Source organism: Mustela nivalis (assembly GCF_964662115.1).
Source record: "Mustela nivalis genome assembly, chromosome: 15".
Taxonomy (NCBI): domain Eukaryota; kingdom Metazoa; phylum Chordata; class Mammalia; order Carnivora; family Mustelidae; genus Mustela; species Mustela nivalis.
Genome location: NC_139034.1, coordinates 37050286 through 37068305, shown reverse-complemented (window position 1 = coordinate 37068305; position 18020 = coordinate 37050286). Strand labels below are relative to the sequence as shown.

Here is an 18020-nt window from a genome sequence, read left to right as displayed (position 1 = left end):
GCAAATGGGGGCTCCCCTTCCACTTCCTGCCCCCGTAACCACAGCATCCAAAGGAAGTTTTTACTTTCTAATACCTTGCCCCTGCCTCCCACGGAATGGTTTGTCAGCAGGCAATGAAAGGCTTGGAAGGGCCACAGAACAGAGGGAGAGAAGCACACTGAGAGCAGTGAACCAAAAGAAAGCTCTCTTCAGTGAGAAAATCAGTTAATTTGAAAAGAAGTTTCCTTCCTTTTATTACTGTCATTTCCCGGTATTCCCTTGGCAGAACAGAGCCCGAGGGACGAAACTGGGATTAGCTCACCTGGGTCCAGCAAATACGTGGACCTCACCCTGTGCTTCTAAGTGCTTTCCCTGCCTTAGAACTCAGGCCGGGAAAAACGCTGCCCAGCCAAATCCAGGTGGTTCTTTCTTTCCTTCTCTCTCTCTCTCTCTTTTTTTTTTTGGGGGGGGGGGCTCACATCATGTAGTGTGAAGGGCAATCTGGCTTGCGCAGTTGCAGCTCTGATGACACCAAGGTTATATAGGCTTATGATAATTCTTTTAAATGGCGATTTATCATCTGGAACAAAGGGCCATTTCTGAAAGCAATGAAAGTACAAGACACAGTTCTATCCAAAAGAACGCCTCCTTTCACTGTGCCAACAAAGTTTGGTTTTGGAATGACATTTCATAAAAGTCAACCATCCTGTGTCGTATCATACATTTGGCATGCCTGGGAGACCAGCTAATTCTGCAACATATCTTTTGCCAGTGGATGTTGGACCATTTCCCTAGGAAACCACAAGGGTATTATTGTACTTTCTTAAGTATTCAAACAGGATCTGTTCACTAGAAAGACAAAATAGCTATTTCAGCTCAACCAGTATTTGCTGAACTTGCTGTCTGCTTAATACTGGGCTGGTCCTGAAAGAAATCTGGGTGGAAAAGGCATGGCTTGCATTCGAGAACATCAACATTCCAGAAGATGCTAAAATATAAACCTGAGAAAAATGCAGTCAGTTGTAATAAACTGACAGTAATGACATGAAACTAAGGCAGTTCTTAAGCTTATTCTGCAATCCTGCAGTGGCAAAGGGAAAAGAAAAGATGCCAGCTCTTTGGAAGCTCAAACGTGTCCTAGTCTATACAGCACTCTGTATCTCAGAGTGTGACAGGTAAAAGACAGGAAGAACGAAAAGCTATGTGTTCTGGGCAGGAATGTTATTTTTGGGGGGTGGGGGAGCTCTACTTTCATTTGTGTTTTCTGCTTCATACAACTATTTCAAATGGAGAAAAATCACAAGTTCTTTCTGCTTATAATTCAAAAAGATAAATGTTGGTGTGTTTGAGAAATCAGTGTTTCCAGATCTCTCCTTTCAGTTCATCCACAGTGGTATTTGTTATCTGACCATAAACTTCTCTAGTGAATATTCAACACGTTCAGTGTAGTGTTTTACTATATATTCTTTCTTTTCTAAAATTATTTTTATTAACATAGAATGTATTATTTGCCCCAGGTCTGTGAATCCTCAGGCTTATACATTTCACAGCACTCACCATAGCCCACTTACTCTGTCTTACATTGTCTCCCAGTGCTTCACCTGCCTGTCTCCTCAGTGAGAAGGGACAAATACACATATAAGGGGGGTTATCCAAGATAGATAGATATGTATATATATTCCCCATGCATGTCTACCCATGCATATTTATGTATATGTCTCTCTGTGTCTATATATAGATATATACTATATATATACACATATACACACACACATTTTCTATATCATTTATATACACATTTTATAGACACACATACATATATACCATCTCTCATACTGGGAAAAGTTTGTTACTTGGATATGATGTTTGCGACTTTGAATATGATTTGAACATGAAATCATATTTGGAGTAACTGAACTGATTAGAACTGAGCTTGAGACCTCAATGTTGAGGTCTCAATGTTGAGGACAATAAAACATTGTCTAATTTATCAGTGGACAAATCAATTTGTTAATTATTCTATTCTTGGTTTAAATAGATGAAAAATAATTAATTTAAGACTATTATTGCTCATCCAAACGTAAGAGAGGGCGCTCTGTCCTCTCAACTGGACCACCAGCCCCTCGAGGGTAGCAGCCCTAGCGGGTACTCTTCCCGCTGCCCCCCTCCCTGCCACTGCCCCTTGTAACACCGATCCCATGAGACGGCATGTGTCAGGCAGGTATTCAAGCGTCTCTCTGTTTGTCCTTTGCCGTATCCCGAGGTGGCCCTTACCTGGTTGCTTGATCGCCTAAAGATCCAATGAAAATGGCAAAAGCATTTACTTGAGGGTTGCTTCTCAGGATCTGGGCAAACCTGGCAGGATGTATTCCGTATCGTGACAGGTTTGCATCACTTAAGACGATGACGAAGTACTCGTCGGCTTCTTCTTTGACAATCTCCTTGATGGCATGTTCTGTCCCCTCTAAAGTGTGGTCCCCACTCATGCAGAACTGGGCGTGGGCGTGCATGGTCTGGGAGGAAGAGACGGGGCACAGAAGCCACGAGTAAGAAACTTTGTAAGCAAACATCATGAGAGTTCCTTTAATCAGGAGAACGCACAAATACCGATTATTACACTCGAACAGGAAATATCTAAGTGAGCTCTATTTAATTTGCACCTTAGAGGGACAACAGTACACAGTGATATTCGTATGTGGTTAAGACTTTTGTTAGAAACAGGAAATGTTCCCAGACTCCCCCAGCAGCACTGACTCTTGAAACTCAAGGTGCCACTTAAAGCAAAAAAATCTAAGAAAACATCAAACTTGGCATCTCTCTCTTTCACACACACACACACACACACAGACACACACACACAGTGGTAGGCAGAATTCCACGGTGGTCCCTAAGATTCCCACCCCCTGGCATGTAAAGCCTGCATAGTCCTTTCCCCTTAAAGGTGGGCAAGACCTGTGAGCAGACATGACATGGGAGAAAAATGAGGAATGGGTTGAATTCCTAATAAAGTTGTAACACTAAGCACCGCACTTACAACAACAGCTATGGAAGAAACTTACTTTAAGCTCCTGGTGTGTATGTGTTTCTACTGTAGCTCTAGGTATGTGAAATTGAATTTATCATCAGAAGATACTAAGGACATAAAATTGGGCTTGGAGAGTTCTCTAAACAGGGTCATTCTTTTTCTTTAACTGAAATGTGCAGGGGCTGAGCAGAACTGCAGAGGGTATAGGAGGCGACCCAGGCTGTAGAATACAGATACAATCCCAAGTACACTGAGAATCTGTAGGGAACAACGTTGAAAATTTGTAGGGTGGAGAAAAGGATTTTAGGTGTGATGAATGTTTTCCCAGTTTAATGCCTGAATATGATGAGTGTTTTCCCAGTTTAATGCATGAATATGCCTGTAAAACAGGAAGTCTTTTTCTTTCCTGTAACTCCTGCTGCCTCGGTGAATCTTTTCAGTGATCAGCAGATACTTTACCTAATCTGGTAGAAGTTTTCACAACAGAGAGGTGACTTAATGCATTTACCTTCAGAATTTCTAGTCTTTGCTTATTGTCCTTGGGCATTTTGTTAAGTGGAACTAGACCAATGTTGTAGCCGTCTCCGGAGTGTCCAACGATGTCATACTACAGACGAGAGAATCAGAGAGTTAACAGAAGAACTGTCACCAGACCTGTAAGCCTCCGACTCTCTGGGCGGCCACTAGACATAAGGGCCCCGGATGGGTCCAGAGAGACAGATGTGTGTTTATCCACAAAGGCAGACAAACTCCAGGCTCCTTCACTTCTGGTCCATCCTCTTCTGTGATTTCTGCCCCAACAGGAGGTAGAAAGTATGATGAGGGCTTTGGGCGCTACCAAGAATTCCATTCTTAACTCTCAGGGGAGAGTTCAAAAAAATCACACACACACACACACACACACACACACACACACCCAGAGTGGTAGGCAGAATTCCAAGGTAGCACCCATGATTCCTGCCCCCCAGTGTACAAGGTCTGCATAATCCTTTCCCCTTAAGTGTTAAGTGAGGGCAGCACCTATGAATATGATAGGATGTTGCTTGTGATTATTTATTTTATGTGGCAAAGAGGATTCTGCAGATGTAATTAAGCCTGCTAACCAATCAATTCTGAGTTCATCAAAAAGGGAGATTATCTGGGTGGGCCCAACTTAATCATATAAGCCCTAAAAAGCAGAACGTTTTTTCCAGCTGGTAGCATAAGGGAAAGACGGAGAGACTTGAAGTATGGGAGGATGGGACATGTGAGAATTATCTGTGGCTGAGATGGGGCAGGGGAAGATGGGGATCTAGGAATGACCCTGGCTAACAGCCAGCAAGGAAACTGGGACCTCAATCCTACAATGACAAGGAGCTGAACTTTGCCAACAATCCAATGGGCTTGACAGCAGAGCCTCTAGGTCGGAAGCCCAGTCTGACTGACATCCTGATTCCAGCCTTAGGAGATCCTGAGCCGAGAACCCAGCTGAGTCTTCCCAGACTCCCAAACTCCAGAACCAGGACCTGATAAATGGGTGTTGCTTTCAGACGCTATGTTTGCAGTTAATCTGTCACACAGCGATAGAAAACACGTAGGTTTTTTTCCCTGAAGGCAAAAGTGAAATGTATTCACCACAGAAATCACAGAAAAGCACAAAAAAGAAGATAAAAATTATTCAAGATCACATTAGTCAGAGATAACATCTGTTAATGTTTTGTTGTGTAAGTTTCGAGGCTTTTATTTCCTTTCAATGTATGTGTAAGAGGTTGTACACTCACACACACACACATTCACATCTACAGCAACAGAACTTTCAACTGAAATGGATAACGTTCACCATGTGGGTTTTATAATCTGCTTTTGTACTCTAGTGTATGACATATATTTTTTGAATTTAGGAAATACCTTCTTAATTCTCTGTCTCACAATGCATATGAGAAAAGGCCAGAGCTGAGTGGGGTGCAGCATTTTTATGGAATCTGGAAAGAAGTTTGGGACCTTGAAGCAACTCTAACTGGAGCAAGGTGGTTTTTAACTGTTGACTCTGCTCCCAAATTCCCCTCTCCTCTGCCATCTCCCTCTAAGAATGTTCATAATGCTGATGTGAAAGTTAGAAGAGACTTCAGGGTATCTGGGCCAACTGGGAATATGCAAAGAAAACTCTTGAGTGTGGGCAAAGATTTTTGGGAGTATTGGGAATCCCACAGAGGGACAAAATTCCCAAGATTCACTGTTTTCTATTGCCGAACTGACTGCCCACCAACAGCTGTCTTCTGAACACCTAGCATGTGCAAAACACGACTCTTGGTGCAGTAGGGGAATGCAGTAGTTTCCTTTCATGTCTATTCCTTTTTAACTGCTGAGTTCTTTGAGGCCATGCCTTATTCATCTCTGAATTTTAGTATCTGTAAGAATGCCTGGTGTGTTTATTGCAAAGATGCAATCACATTGGGGCAATAAGAAGTCTTCCTTTCCCATGTGGGCTACATTCTTTTACAAATAATCTGTTTGGAAGCTGGAATGCATTTTTCCCCACCATGCGATAAATGGTGGTTAGTCCAAGCTAGCTGACAAAAATCCCTGTACTGGAACCGAAACCATTGTACTTAAAATACAAGACGTAGAAAAACTCCCATTGAAATAATTTTGTGCAAAAAAGAGGGAGTCAGAAGGCAAGCTGAATTCATTGTGGAGTGTGCTGGAGTTGTGCATTTGGGGAGGCATGAGAGTGGAAGTCAAGTTCATGGAGTCAGAGATGTGGCTGTCCTCCCCAGGAGGCAGACATGTCTGCCAAGGGCAAATGCCCAGAGAGAGGAGGGCAGAGGACCCCTTTGACTGAACCCTGGGGAGTATCCTCCTCCGTGGGTGGAAGAAGGACACTGAGCTGAATGGAGAAGACAGGGGAAGCAGCACTTGGTGAAGCAGGATAAGGAGACAGCCGTGGGGAAACTGTCTGTAGGGTCTCAGGGAGGGGTTTGCAACTGTGCTGAATTACGCTAACCACACACAGCCTTCCCAGAGAATGGTGACTAGTGACCTCTGGGCCTTAGAATCCACAGCGACCTCTGTGGGGAAAAGATCAGTGAAAAGTTTGTGGGATATGAAAGAATAAGGAAACAGCATCTAGAGGGAGTGTTGGGGGACAGCTGTTGGTGCATTTTGTGGGCAGCAGAAAGGGTGTCATGGGGAAGGAGCTCAGAGTCACAGTCGGGCTCTAGTTTAGACAAGGAGGGAGGACACTCCCTTTTCTGAGACTGAAAAAAAGGAGAAAGAATGGGAATGGACAGAGACAAGTGTATAATTGGAAGGAGCAGGTATACGAATGAAAGCCCACGTAAGATATCTAAATATTTAAAAACTATCAGGCTACAGACCGTTAAATAAGATCCTTCTATCCTCCTTCTTTGATCGACAAATACAGATTATAATGACCTGGAGAGCCAGGACTCCTTAAATTCTGTGCAAGAACAGGGTGGTGTGGGCGGCATGGCCCCTGGCTCACAGCCCAGGCCCTTCCCTTGCTGGACTCGGCTCTGTCCCATTCTGTGAGGTGCCTCCTCAGCACACGCGTGCATACCTAGCTCTCTCGCAGCCACTCGCCATCATCGCCCTCTACACAGGCCCAGGTCTTCACAACATTGGCTAGTCTGCCCTAAGAAGACAGACCTACGAAAGGGACCCCCGCGTAGGCCCTGGAAGCAGGCTTGGGCTCGTCTGAGTTTTCTTGGGGAATCCCGGAAACCAGGAGCATGATTGGAAAACTGGCTCTAACTGAACGTACCCCACTGGCCCCACAGAGTCTTCACTTCATGGGAGGGGTATGGTCAGAGAAGAGCCAGAGTAGGGTCTTGCGCAGGGGCTGGGACAATATTCTGGGCTTGGTTTTAATATTTTTTAAAATTAATACTAAAGATGATACAAAAGAATTGAAGAGAAACTGACCAATACCTTAAAAAAGCTTGATAGCAAATGCTTTTTAGGGATATAATAAATTCCACATGTGAAAAAGTATCTCCTTAGGATAGTTTGCTATCAGTCTGTGAAAAGGTAACAGAATTTGAACCCTACAAGCTGCACAGCTCTTGACAGTGGCTAACTGCTGTCCTGGCTTCAGTAGGCGCCTAAGGTCCCTGCCTTCAGCAGCGGCATTGGCCCGGATGTGGAGGAAGCCTGCCTGATTCCTCCATGGACACATGCTCGAGGCCCTATCAAGTCTGACGGGACAATGGTCACGGCAGGAACTGTCTCAAGCCAAGACTAAAGTTGTCCTGAGAAGGTGCCAGGCAGACTGGCTTTTGTTAGGAGCCTGGTGAAGTCATCTGTTCGGCGGGATCTTACACAGGAGGGGAGAAGATCGGTTCCTCGAAACTGAAGTGGGTTTCTCTTATTTGGCCGAGGCAATAGGGCTATAAATGTATTAGACGTTTCCCTCCCTATTAACTGAAGGTTGAAATTCTTCCTAATCAGATGACTGTGGATGAACCTCTACGAATATGTATTTGACCGCGTGGTCTGCTCACGGGGCTGATGTAACTGGTTACCACGAGGAAAAGAGCTGGTGATTAAACAAAGAGCAGCCAAAGTTGCTTCTGGAGGGTCTTTATCAAAAACAGATACTGGTTGATTAAATACTTCAGAAACATTTTAGTAACTATCCATCTATCATTTGACTGACTGATCTGCCTACCTACCATTTAGTTATCTGCCCGGGAGAAGAAAGCTTACTATACTTTTTCACACAAGTGAGATAAAGATAGGTGAATTACCCATGTCTCTTTCTTCCTCCCTCCCTTCTTCCCTTTCTTCCTTCTTCCCGCCGCCCCCCTTCCTTTCTTTCTTTATGGTAAGGAAAGTGCTATTTGCAGAAGGATCCGCCTTTGTGCTGGGTTAGCACTGCAAAGGCAGAAAAGACACACCTAAAGAATAGGATGAGGCTTATAAAATGGTTTGCAGGCTCTGGTTCTCATTTTCCAGACAGGCTTGGGGATTATTCTGCGCCCAAAGTAAATAAAATGCTTGAGAGGAATCCAAAGTACGTCCAAATGTGGACCGTTCCCTGGTGTTACTGTAGATCATTTTAAGCTTCCATTAAGACCAATACTTCTATGTCGTAATTATCTAGCATCTGCTCTCCAAGGACCCCAGTGCGTTTCACAGAGAGAAATTTGCTAATCCTCAAAACTGTCTAGGCTAAAGGAAAGAAGTACAGTAACTCATTCATTTCCCTTCTCTAACCCCTGATCCTGCCATTGCCCCTCCCCACCCCCGTCTGGTCCCTGCTGTGATCACGGCTGATCAGACTTGCCAGGATCTCAAGCACACTCTGCATGTGGAAGATCATGGAGTCATTAAATAAGAGCCTCACTGTCATTATCAACCCCCCTAATGTTTAGATCGTAACCCTTTTTGAGCAGCTCAAAATTTATATCGTCATGATTTCTCTACTTCTCAAGGTCTCCCCTGAGTCCTTGTAGAGTCTTGCTTTTAGCACACACACATAAATAATAAACCACAGTAGTAAGGGACAGCCTCAATGAGAGAAGGCCAATTTTAATACTTATTTGCTTTAGAAGCCTGCTTAAATGCCCTTTTTTTTGCTGTATTTTCTTTTGAAAATCTCATTCATTTAGAGAAAGGTGTAACAAATGAAAACAAATGCTGAGTTTCAGTCAAAGTCACATTTATCACCAAGTAATAAGGCGGATTTATGATACGGAGATTGCAAAGAGATCTCAGCTTAGAATCAAGAGCTATTAGTGTTTTTAAAAAAGATTTTATTTGAGAGAGAGAGAGAGAGAAAGAGAGAGAATGTGCATATAGAGGAGAGGGTCAGAAGGAGAAGAAAACTCCCCACTGATACACTGCTTGATCCCAGTGCTCCGAGGATCAGGAACAGTGACCTGAGCTGAAGGCAGATGCTTAACCGACTGAGCCACCCGGGCATCCCTAGCATTTTTTTTTTTTTTTTTTAATGAGTAAGATTTATGTTTAGGTTTCTATGGAGAAGGATAATCATCTGCTAACTTTAGGAGAGGTTATGCTTTATTACACATCCACATTATAACTAGGTATGAGACAGCGTCTGAGGCTATTTTCGAAGACCGACGATGTGTGAAATTCTCATCTCCTTCTAGAAATCCAAGTTACCATTCTAAGATGGCACCACTGACAGTGGGTAGCAAAGGCTTAGGAGATGAATATGTGATTTCCAAAGTCAAGAGAAGTGCCAACAGAATCCTAAGGTGTTAGCTAGCCAATAAGCTACAGTAGCTAGTTAACCTTCCATCGTATCATAGAAGTCAACGTAAAAACAGTGATGACCCGAAGGTCAAGGATTCTAGACTTAGCTCTGATGTTAATAAGCTTTCTGACCTAGGGCAAGTCACTTTTCTAAATCTTGTTTCTACCTTATAAATGATGCTGGTATAGATGACCTCTAACATTATATGCTTTTAAGTCACTTAACCTCTCTGACAAATAGGAATAATCTCTGTTTTATCTAACCTCACAGGATCACTGCAAATATAGAGCAATACATTTAATGAGTAGAAGGTCAATGTATACTTTTTCATAGTTTATAAACTGCTTCTATATATCTCATTTCATCTGGATTCTCTTCACAACCATTGGGGTGGGTATTCTTTACCTCATTTCACAGATGAAGAAATGAATGCCTGGAGAGATGAACAGCAATTTCCTAAGGTCAGAAATTGAGTGTTGGCAGAGGTAGGAGCGGAACCCAGGTGCCCTGACTCTCAATCCAAAGTCTTTACCATAGAGAAATAAATAATCATTCCCCAGCTGTTCCCTTCCCTGTCATCCCCCCCACCCCCACCCCCAACCTCTTTGGTCAATATTTCTACCACAACAATGGAGTCCATTCTGAATTCCTTCACGTTGAACTGACCCAGAGAACTCGGCACACCCTTCTTTGGTCTTATCTTCAAGTTGCAGTAAGAATTTATTCAAAGCCTAAGCATGACAAGATGACCAGCTTCTATTTCCAAATGTGTGAAACATTCCTGAGGCATCGGAAGAAGGTTCATTATGGACACTGAGCTAAGTTGTTGATACAAGGAATTTTCTCAGCAGGTGCCAGTTTGTGAGTCACATCTTTCCGTATCCTTCTGAGAATTAGCCCAGCCTTTTTGACCATGATATCTTTGAGAAGTCATGCCTATTACACCTCACATGAATGATGAGGTGCTAAGGGGAGGAAAAGACAGAGTCTTTTATGTAAACGGTACATTTGCTCCTGAATCACAGCTTTGTCAAAATACTGACTGGGCAGAAATAAAATGGCTGCAAAAAACCAGGGATAAAACATCCACTAAAGGCCCTGAAGTGGCAGTCTGAAGTCCTGGCTTTTTACTATGGAGCTGTGTGACCTTGGGCAAAGGACTTAACCTCTCTGGATCTTGATTTTCTCTTATGTAAAACAAAGAGGTTAGTGAAAATGATTGCCAACACCCCTCCCGCTCCCCAGGTTCTATAAAGATACAATGGTTTAGTCTAGAAACAGAATGAAAAAAGTCTGCTTCACTTACTCATAGGAAAATCTGTGCCTTGCTTTCTCTCGTCAAAGGAATGAATCACCTAAATGCACCTGAGGATTGAAGTCTTTTCTAAAAAGAAAGGCCTCAGAGTCTTACAAGAAATAACAATCCGATGTTGGCTCTAGAAGAGCAGTTTTCTAACTGTTTAAAATATTTTTAAACAGTGGAAGTCTTTCTCAAAATGAAATATTGCACAAAAGCCCAGATTATGAAACATCCTGCAAAATCAATATAAGTGGGATTGCTGGGATGGAAGGGGAAGAGATAAAAAGTCCTCTCCACCCACCATCGCTCCCCAGCACCCTCCGAGGGTTCCTTGTTACTCCGTTAGGAAACCGTGGCCTTAGAGTATGATTTATTTTCCACAAAAACGATAAATCTGAGGACTTGTTTTCAAAGCGCAACTTCTCGGTAACTAAACAAATCTGTTTTCCAGGGTGTTGCTACTTGAGTGCTCTGAGGAGAAACAGTAATCTAACTTTTGATGAGGTAGAGTACTTTGAAGGAAAAAAAAAAAAGGCATTAAGAGCTTTTAGAAAAGGAACTCTACTTTAAGGTTCCAGTGAAAACATTCTCAGGGGCTTGCAAAAATCCCAAGGAACAAACTGGAATGAAGATAAAGGCAAAGAATGCTTCTGGACTTCAATAAAGTGGTTCACACAACTGTTACTATTGCTCTGTTCACTTTGGTGTTTCAGTGGTCTGTGAACATTAACAATTTTGTTGATTATAAGATTAGAGGAGTTTATAATGATTACTAGCAAATAATGCTATTCTTGTCTGAAGAGACTGACCGTAAATGCTGTCCCTGAAAATAACTGAATGCAGTTGGTAGACCAATTATGAGAAACTTAAAGCTCCAGATGGCTCTGAAATTTGTCCTGCCACGGCATTATCTTTTCTTCTCGGTGATTCTTACTTGAGGATCCTTGTGGTTTGGCACGGACCATGCTAAGATGGAACAGAAAGTGGAGGCGGCCTCCCAGTGAGCCTCCTGGACTGGGCTATAATGACCCAGGGCTGTGGAGCTGAGCCCGAGCCAAACAAGACACACAGAGACGCCAAGAGAGAGGTTTTGGGGAAGAGCCCAGATCACCAGGCCAGGCCGGTGGCTTCTGAAGGTTTCAAAGCAAATACAAACTGGACACCTTGACAAAGGAGGGAAAACTGGAGGCGGCCCACATTGAGAGCCATCTGGAACTGAGGAAGGGGGAGTCTCAGAGCACACTGCTAATTCTTTAAGATACTACATGCGATGGCCTCCTGGGCTACGGAATATAAAGTTTTCACTAGGAACTCCTGAAACTGTCATTTGCCTGTGCATCATTTTATATTTGCTGAGAAAGTTACATACTTTCACTTGCTATTCCTAGGCCTCATGTTTTTCTCACAAATGAGAATGTGAACGCACAGAGGAAGGGAGCTGAAGGTGATCATGGGCGCACAGATACAGAAGCGGGGGAATGGGGCATGCTGGATGTACACGCATTGAATATCTCTGAGAAGATACCACAAAAAAGTCCACTCACAGTGGTCACCACTGCAGGGGGCCGCGGGAGCTGAGGTCGCACTCTCACTCTTCTATGCATGTTTAATTACATGTTCAGTTACAAAAAACGCTCTCACAGAATGTCAGTAGGCTCCATTCCACCACCTTCTCACCGTTGACAAAGGACACCCGGGAGCCCCAGCAGAGACTGGGGAGCCAGTGGGCACTCAACATCACAGACATGTTGGCAGGGGTGGTGAGATTATTATATGAAGTCTCCAGGGCACCCAGCGTCAGGGGAGGGGGCGGGGCAAAGCCTGTCGGGGGTTCTGAAAACACAGGGAATAGTGGCACAAGGTAAAAGGCGCCATGAGGAAACAGCTCGATGAATCCAGGATGAAGGACGTGCTGCAAGACAACCGATCTGAACTCTCATGAGAGCCCCCATCCGGAGAAGCCAAGAGGGCAGTGGCAGGTGAGGTGGGCTAACAAGACACTGCAACCAAGAAACAAGTGTGGGGGGATGCCTGGGTGGCTCGGTTGGTTGGGCGGCTGCCTTCGGCTCGGGTCATGATCCCGGCGTCCTGGGATCGAGTCCCGCGTCGGGCTCCTTGCTCAGCGGGGAGCCTGCTTCTCCCTCTGCCTCTGCCTGCCATTCTGTCTGCCTGTGCTTGCTCTCCCCCCCCCCCCGATAAATAAATAAAATCTTTAAAAAAAAAAAAAAAAGAAACAAGCGTGGGCTTTCACTGGATCCTCGATTGTGTGTGTGTGTGTGTGTGTGTGTGTGTGTGTGTGTGTGTGTGTTGCGGGGAGACCAACTGGAAAAGACAGTTCTGGGAAACACGTATGGTGGTGAGCACAGAGTAATGTAAGGAACTGCTGAATATTTTCCATGCTGGAATATAACCCTGTGGGTTCACTATGCTTCCAGAAAAAAGACACCCCTGAGATAGCTGGGGAAAGTGAATTTGGATTGGATGCTAGAAGTATTACAAAATCACTGATAATTTTCTAAGGTGTGATAATGGTATTGAGGTTGTGTTGGAGAACGTCCTCACTGTTAGGAGAAGCATAATCAAAGATTTGGAGGTAAAGCATTATAACATTTCGGGTTTCCTTTCAAATGATTCAGAAGAAGGAAGAGCATATATTTAGAGAGAAACATGAAGCAAATGAGGGAAAATACCAGCAATTGGCGAATCTAGCAAAGGCACATGGGTGCTCATATTACTGTTCTTTCAACTTTTCTGTAGGTACACATGTCTTCCAAAATAAAAAAGTTGGGAAATAAAGGGGAAAATTTAAAAACTAAATAAAAAGTACCAGAAAGGGAAAACAAACAGAAGGGGAGTCCTGGCCCTATCCTACTGTCTCCAACCAGCCTTCTGACTTTGGGAAAACTCCTTTATGTTCCTGGGTCTTGGTTTCCTGTGTGAGGAACGAGGCAACTGAGTAAATGACCTGGGAAAGCTGTCCCCTTCTGAAGTCCATGGACACAGTGAGGAAGGCGACTCCTGTGCCTTTCCTGTCCTGCCTCTCCCCGGGTCTCCATGTCCTTGCCCAAAAACTGCTTTTCCTCAAAGAGCTTGTTTTGTGAAGTCTTAATGTCTTTTCCTTTTGTTGGAAATATTTGAATGCACTGGAGACTTTCTGTGCTCTTACAGAAGTTCTAAAGGAACTGTAATGAATGTAAGGGGTATGTCTGTAAGTACGAGAAAATGCACAAACCCCAAACAATTACAGTGCTGTCTATTAAGAATCTAATAGCATAAAAAAAAAAAAAACCCAAAGATATTTCAAACTTTGAAGAAGTTTATCTTATCTTGGTGTCTTGCTATAATTTCTTGCTCTAAATAGTGACTGGATTTGGTAATAATTTATTTTACCACAGTTACTTATGGTTATCTTCTCAGTGTATCTGTGGTTTTACTGATAAAGACTGAGGAAATGGTTTGTACTGTGGTGGGAATCAAAGACTATCAGCAAAATACTACTTTGGGGGTAATACCCCGAGAGGGGGGATGTCTGGAGAGGAGGGAACTCTGCTCACGCCTCTGTGACCACATGTCTCTCTCGAATCTTCGATTTCTGTGTCCCCCTCATTACGCTTTCAGCTCACAGATGGCAGGAAACTCGGCACCTGGCAGAGTACTCTGCTTTTAGCAAGTGCAAAATCTAGGTTAGTCATTTTATGAAAATCCAGTACGTCATATGGCAGCAACTTGTAATTGTCAATTAGAAACAAAGCAAAACAACATCTGGGACATGATCATTTCCGTGTGTGTGTGTGTGTGTGTGTGTGTTTGTAGTTTTGGTGCAGTATGTCCAGTCTCATTAATAGTTGTTCCAAACAACAGACTTTTAATAGTGAGAACTGGACAAATCTCGATCTCTCTGTACACTCCGCCGTGTGAGACGGAAGGAAATATTCAGCGTGTCCCATGATAATCATGCCATCTCCCTGCAGGCTGTGGGAATGGCTCTCTGAACCCCCTATTAGCTTTGCCACCTTCTGCCTTCTAATTCTTTACCCAGTCCTGGGGAGCTGAGTCCATCGATCTCCTGGTGAACTCCTAAAAAAAAAATCTTTCTAAAAACTTAGAAGAAGTAATTTTACCTGTCAGAGCAGTCCTGTTCTCAAAGGCACAGAAATCCTTTTCCTAACTGGAAATTTTATTCTGGATAATATGAACACATCTGCCAATTTTATCATTTTTATTTATTTATTTTTTAAAAAAGATTTTATTTATTTATTTGATAGAGAGAGACATGGACCGAGAGAGGGAATACAAGCAGCCAAAGTGGGAGAGGGAAAAGCGGGCTTCCAGCTGAGCAGGAAGCCTGATCGGGGCTTGATCCCAGGACCCTGAGATCACTGACCTGAGACAAAGGCAGATGCTTAACAACTGAGCCATCCAGGTGTCCCAGGTATGGCAATTTTAATAGTGATGTGTTTGCTACCATCTATAATGGAGCAACATCTCCATATAACTCAGAGGAAGCTGAGGAACACAGACCTTCATGATTCACACAAGAGGCAGTTGGGCTGATGCCAATATTAGCAGAACCCAAGGGTGTTAAAGCATTTATTGAGATTCATGCGGTTGTGATGGATGGATGTGAGGTCGTCCATGGTCCAAGAGATTTAGGAATTATACTCAACCTCCTACTAGAAAGGATCTAAAATACTTTCAAGAAAACCATAAAAAATAAAAAAGTAAAAAATCAAAATAAAGAGAAACTTACATCTGAAGGGACAGAGGGTCAGGGGAAGGAAAAGGCTGAATACCAGGGCACAAGCCACAGGCCGTAAAGCTGTCACCACTGGTCTTTGAGTTTGGCTCTGAGTTTCTGGCAACTAAAACCACGAGGGACAGTTCAATGGTTTTCAGGAATCACAGGGGGAAATGGAAACGCACCCTGTTCTTCGAGGGAAGCAAAGCTGCTCCCTACATGGAAAGTCCATGTTCTATCTGTATTCGCATTCTGCCCCTGTACAGAGTCTGGTAACCCACTCCCTGGGCAAAGCCACCTTTTCCTACCACTTTATTTGAAGAGGAATCTCTCATGCAGAGCTTCATACAAGGGACCCCTGGAGGCCTGGAGCTCTAAAACAGGCTTCCAGTAAATGACGTGATAGGTTCCATCCATCTGTTTCTATCATAACATGCAGGCATGTCTCAGGACATCGATCGTACGGGTGGGATGTTGAGCTAAATAATGATCTACGACTGCCTATGTCTGCAGGACACCGGTGATTCTGAACACAATCTAGAATACCCATGGCTAGACCATGTACCTGCTACATGTGCCAGCACATACATCATTTCTCTCTGCCGCACTTTTGATATTAACCACATAGCATGTGATATGTCATCTGCTCTGGTAAAGGCCAGAGGGCAGGTAGTTAAGAGGGGACTGCTTGGCTCACCTTGGGTGGCCACCTGGTTATGGGGCATCCTTCTCCACATTCTGACCTCTGAAGGAGGACGCCGAGCGAACCGAGCAACCACAGAAGGACGTAGTTTAAATGGGAGACTGCATTTCTCCCAGGGTTGCTGTCTTCATTGTTGAGGGTCCTCTATTACTGTGTAATCCTTGCCCACATGGAAAGGCACAGCATGGTTGAGAATAATGCTCTTTGAGGGTGTTCTCAAACCTTGGGATGCTGTCTGCTTGGCGATGGGGCAAGAATGGGGTGTGGCGGGAACTATGATGAGGAGGGAGGCTCTGAGAAATTTGGGGAAGAGACTTGTGGTGTCTCTCTATGCCCCCCCCTTTTAAAAAGATTTATTTATCTGACAGAGAGAAAGATTACAAGTAGCAGAGAGGCAGCCAGAGAGAGAGGGGGAAGCAGGCTCCCTGCTGCGCAGACAGCCCTATGAGGGGCTCGATCCTAGATCCTGAGATCATGACCCGAGCGAAGGCAGAGGCTTAACCCACTGAGCCATGCAGGTACCCCCTATGCCTATTTTTTATGACTAACATGACACGTATAGTGCAGTGCTCTCTTCTGGAGTCATCAGTTCTTTAAATTGTATTGGTCCTTTAAATCATTTTCCTGATTATTACGACAGATAAAATAAAAGGTTCTCTTTCGCTATGCGATAAGTGACCTGATGAGGAGAGGATTTTTGTGCACTCATCATGCCCTACGTGGGGGGACCTCTTGGGCAGATGTGGTCAGTGATGCCTCTCATCAGTCTTGGTTCATGCCATACCTTGAACTTCTCCTCATAGTTCTCGAAGGCTTCCATGACCATACACACGGCCTCCATCGAGCGCTCCAGCCGTCCATCCACCCCGTTAAAGCGGTACATGCTGCCAGACACATCGACCACCAGGCGCAGGCGCTTGGGTTTCTGTTGGGGGCTGCCCAGCTGAGCGGGGGAACAACAGAACAGGCTTGTGAAAACCACCCCTGGTTGCTGTTGCGAGGGGCCCATAAAGGCCCCAGAGTGCCAGCCGTGGGGCAGACCGATCAGCTGGGGGCTCGGCAGGGTGCAAGGCTGACCTGGCAGGTGGAAAGGATTGTATTTCAGTAAACGGGACTGCAAACTCAGGCTGGTAGTTGAGGCCATATGGGAAAGATTTTCCTTTCGAATCTGGTCCTTTCAAGGCCTAACCTCAGCTAGTAAAACCGCCTTACTGAGGCTATTACTCTTAAAAATAATAATCTGGAAAGATAGAAACCCCAACATGTCATTTTCATGTCATGCCTCGGAGTCAGTTACACTAGCAAGATTGAGTTATTCTGGAAGGCCACATCGATTTTACTCCTACCTGTTATGTAGTAACCTGCAAATCATTTTTCCACAAAGCCCGCCAGTAATGTCAGATTCCTAAAACAAGGCTATGGGAGAGGGGGGGTCTGGCGAAGAACTGAGGGAATATGTTTCCTCAGTATCTTCTGTTATTAGTAAGCTTTCATGTTTCTCTTCCTTCCAGTTCCTGCATTACTACTCCTCGTTACTCTTCTTGGCCGTTAAAGCACGAAAGTAGCATCCAACCACACTTGAGTGACAAATGTCAATTAAAATGTGAAAATCTTCTGAGTTTCAGTTTGATTCTGGACTCATGCCTGCCAGTTTGCAGAATTAAAAACAAAAATATGTTTGTCAGCTTTACTTACAGGAAAAAAGGAAGAGGAAAATTTCCAAATTATTCTGTCATTATACACTCACTGACATGCATGAAAGCTAATGAGCATGGTCGGTAATTTTCAAAACACAGAGTGGGTATTGGAGGGCAAAATTCAATATATTTCTTTAAAAACTTGTTGAGTGTCTAAAACGAAAAATAGTGCCACATATGCTTCCATGACCACTCGCAATTCAGATATATCTGAACACGGCTGTTGACCGCGATGAGTCAGTAAAGAACATAGTTGTTGACTCACGCCAATGACACAGAAGTACAGCCCAAATTACCAAAAGATCCTTTCTGAATAAACATCTAAATGGAGCGAGTGACTGCCATTCCCCACCAG

The 18020-nt window shown here is 44.0% G+C and overlaps 1 protein-coding gene across 1 annotated transcript in view; it reads right to left on the bottom strand.

The window, feature by feature from the left end:
• The window catches only part of VWA8 (von Willebrand factor A domain containing 8), a 322462-nt gene that overhangs the window by 545 nt on the left and 303897 nt on the right, over window positions 1-18020 (bottom strand). Inside the window, exons 42-44 of the mRNA XM_082701350.1 lie at window positions 16753-16911; window positions 3513-3611; window positions 2254-2492 (exon numbers count right to left, since the gene is read on the bottom strand). Of these exons, the coding sequence (XP_082557476.1) occupies window positions 2254-2492; window positions 3513-3611; window positions 16753-16911 (497 nt within the window). The remainder of the gene's footprint in view (window positions 1-2253; window positions 2493-3512; window positions 3612-16752; window positions 16912-18020) is intronic.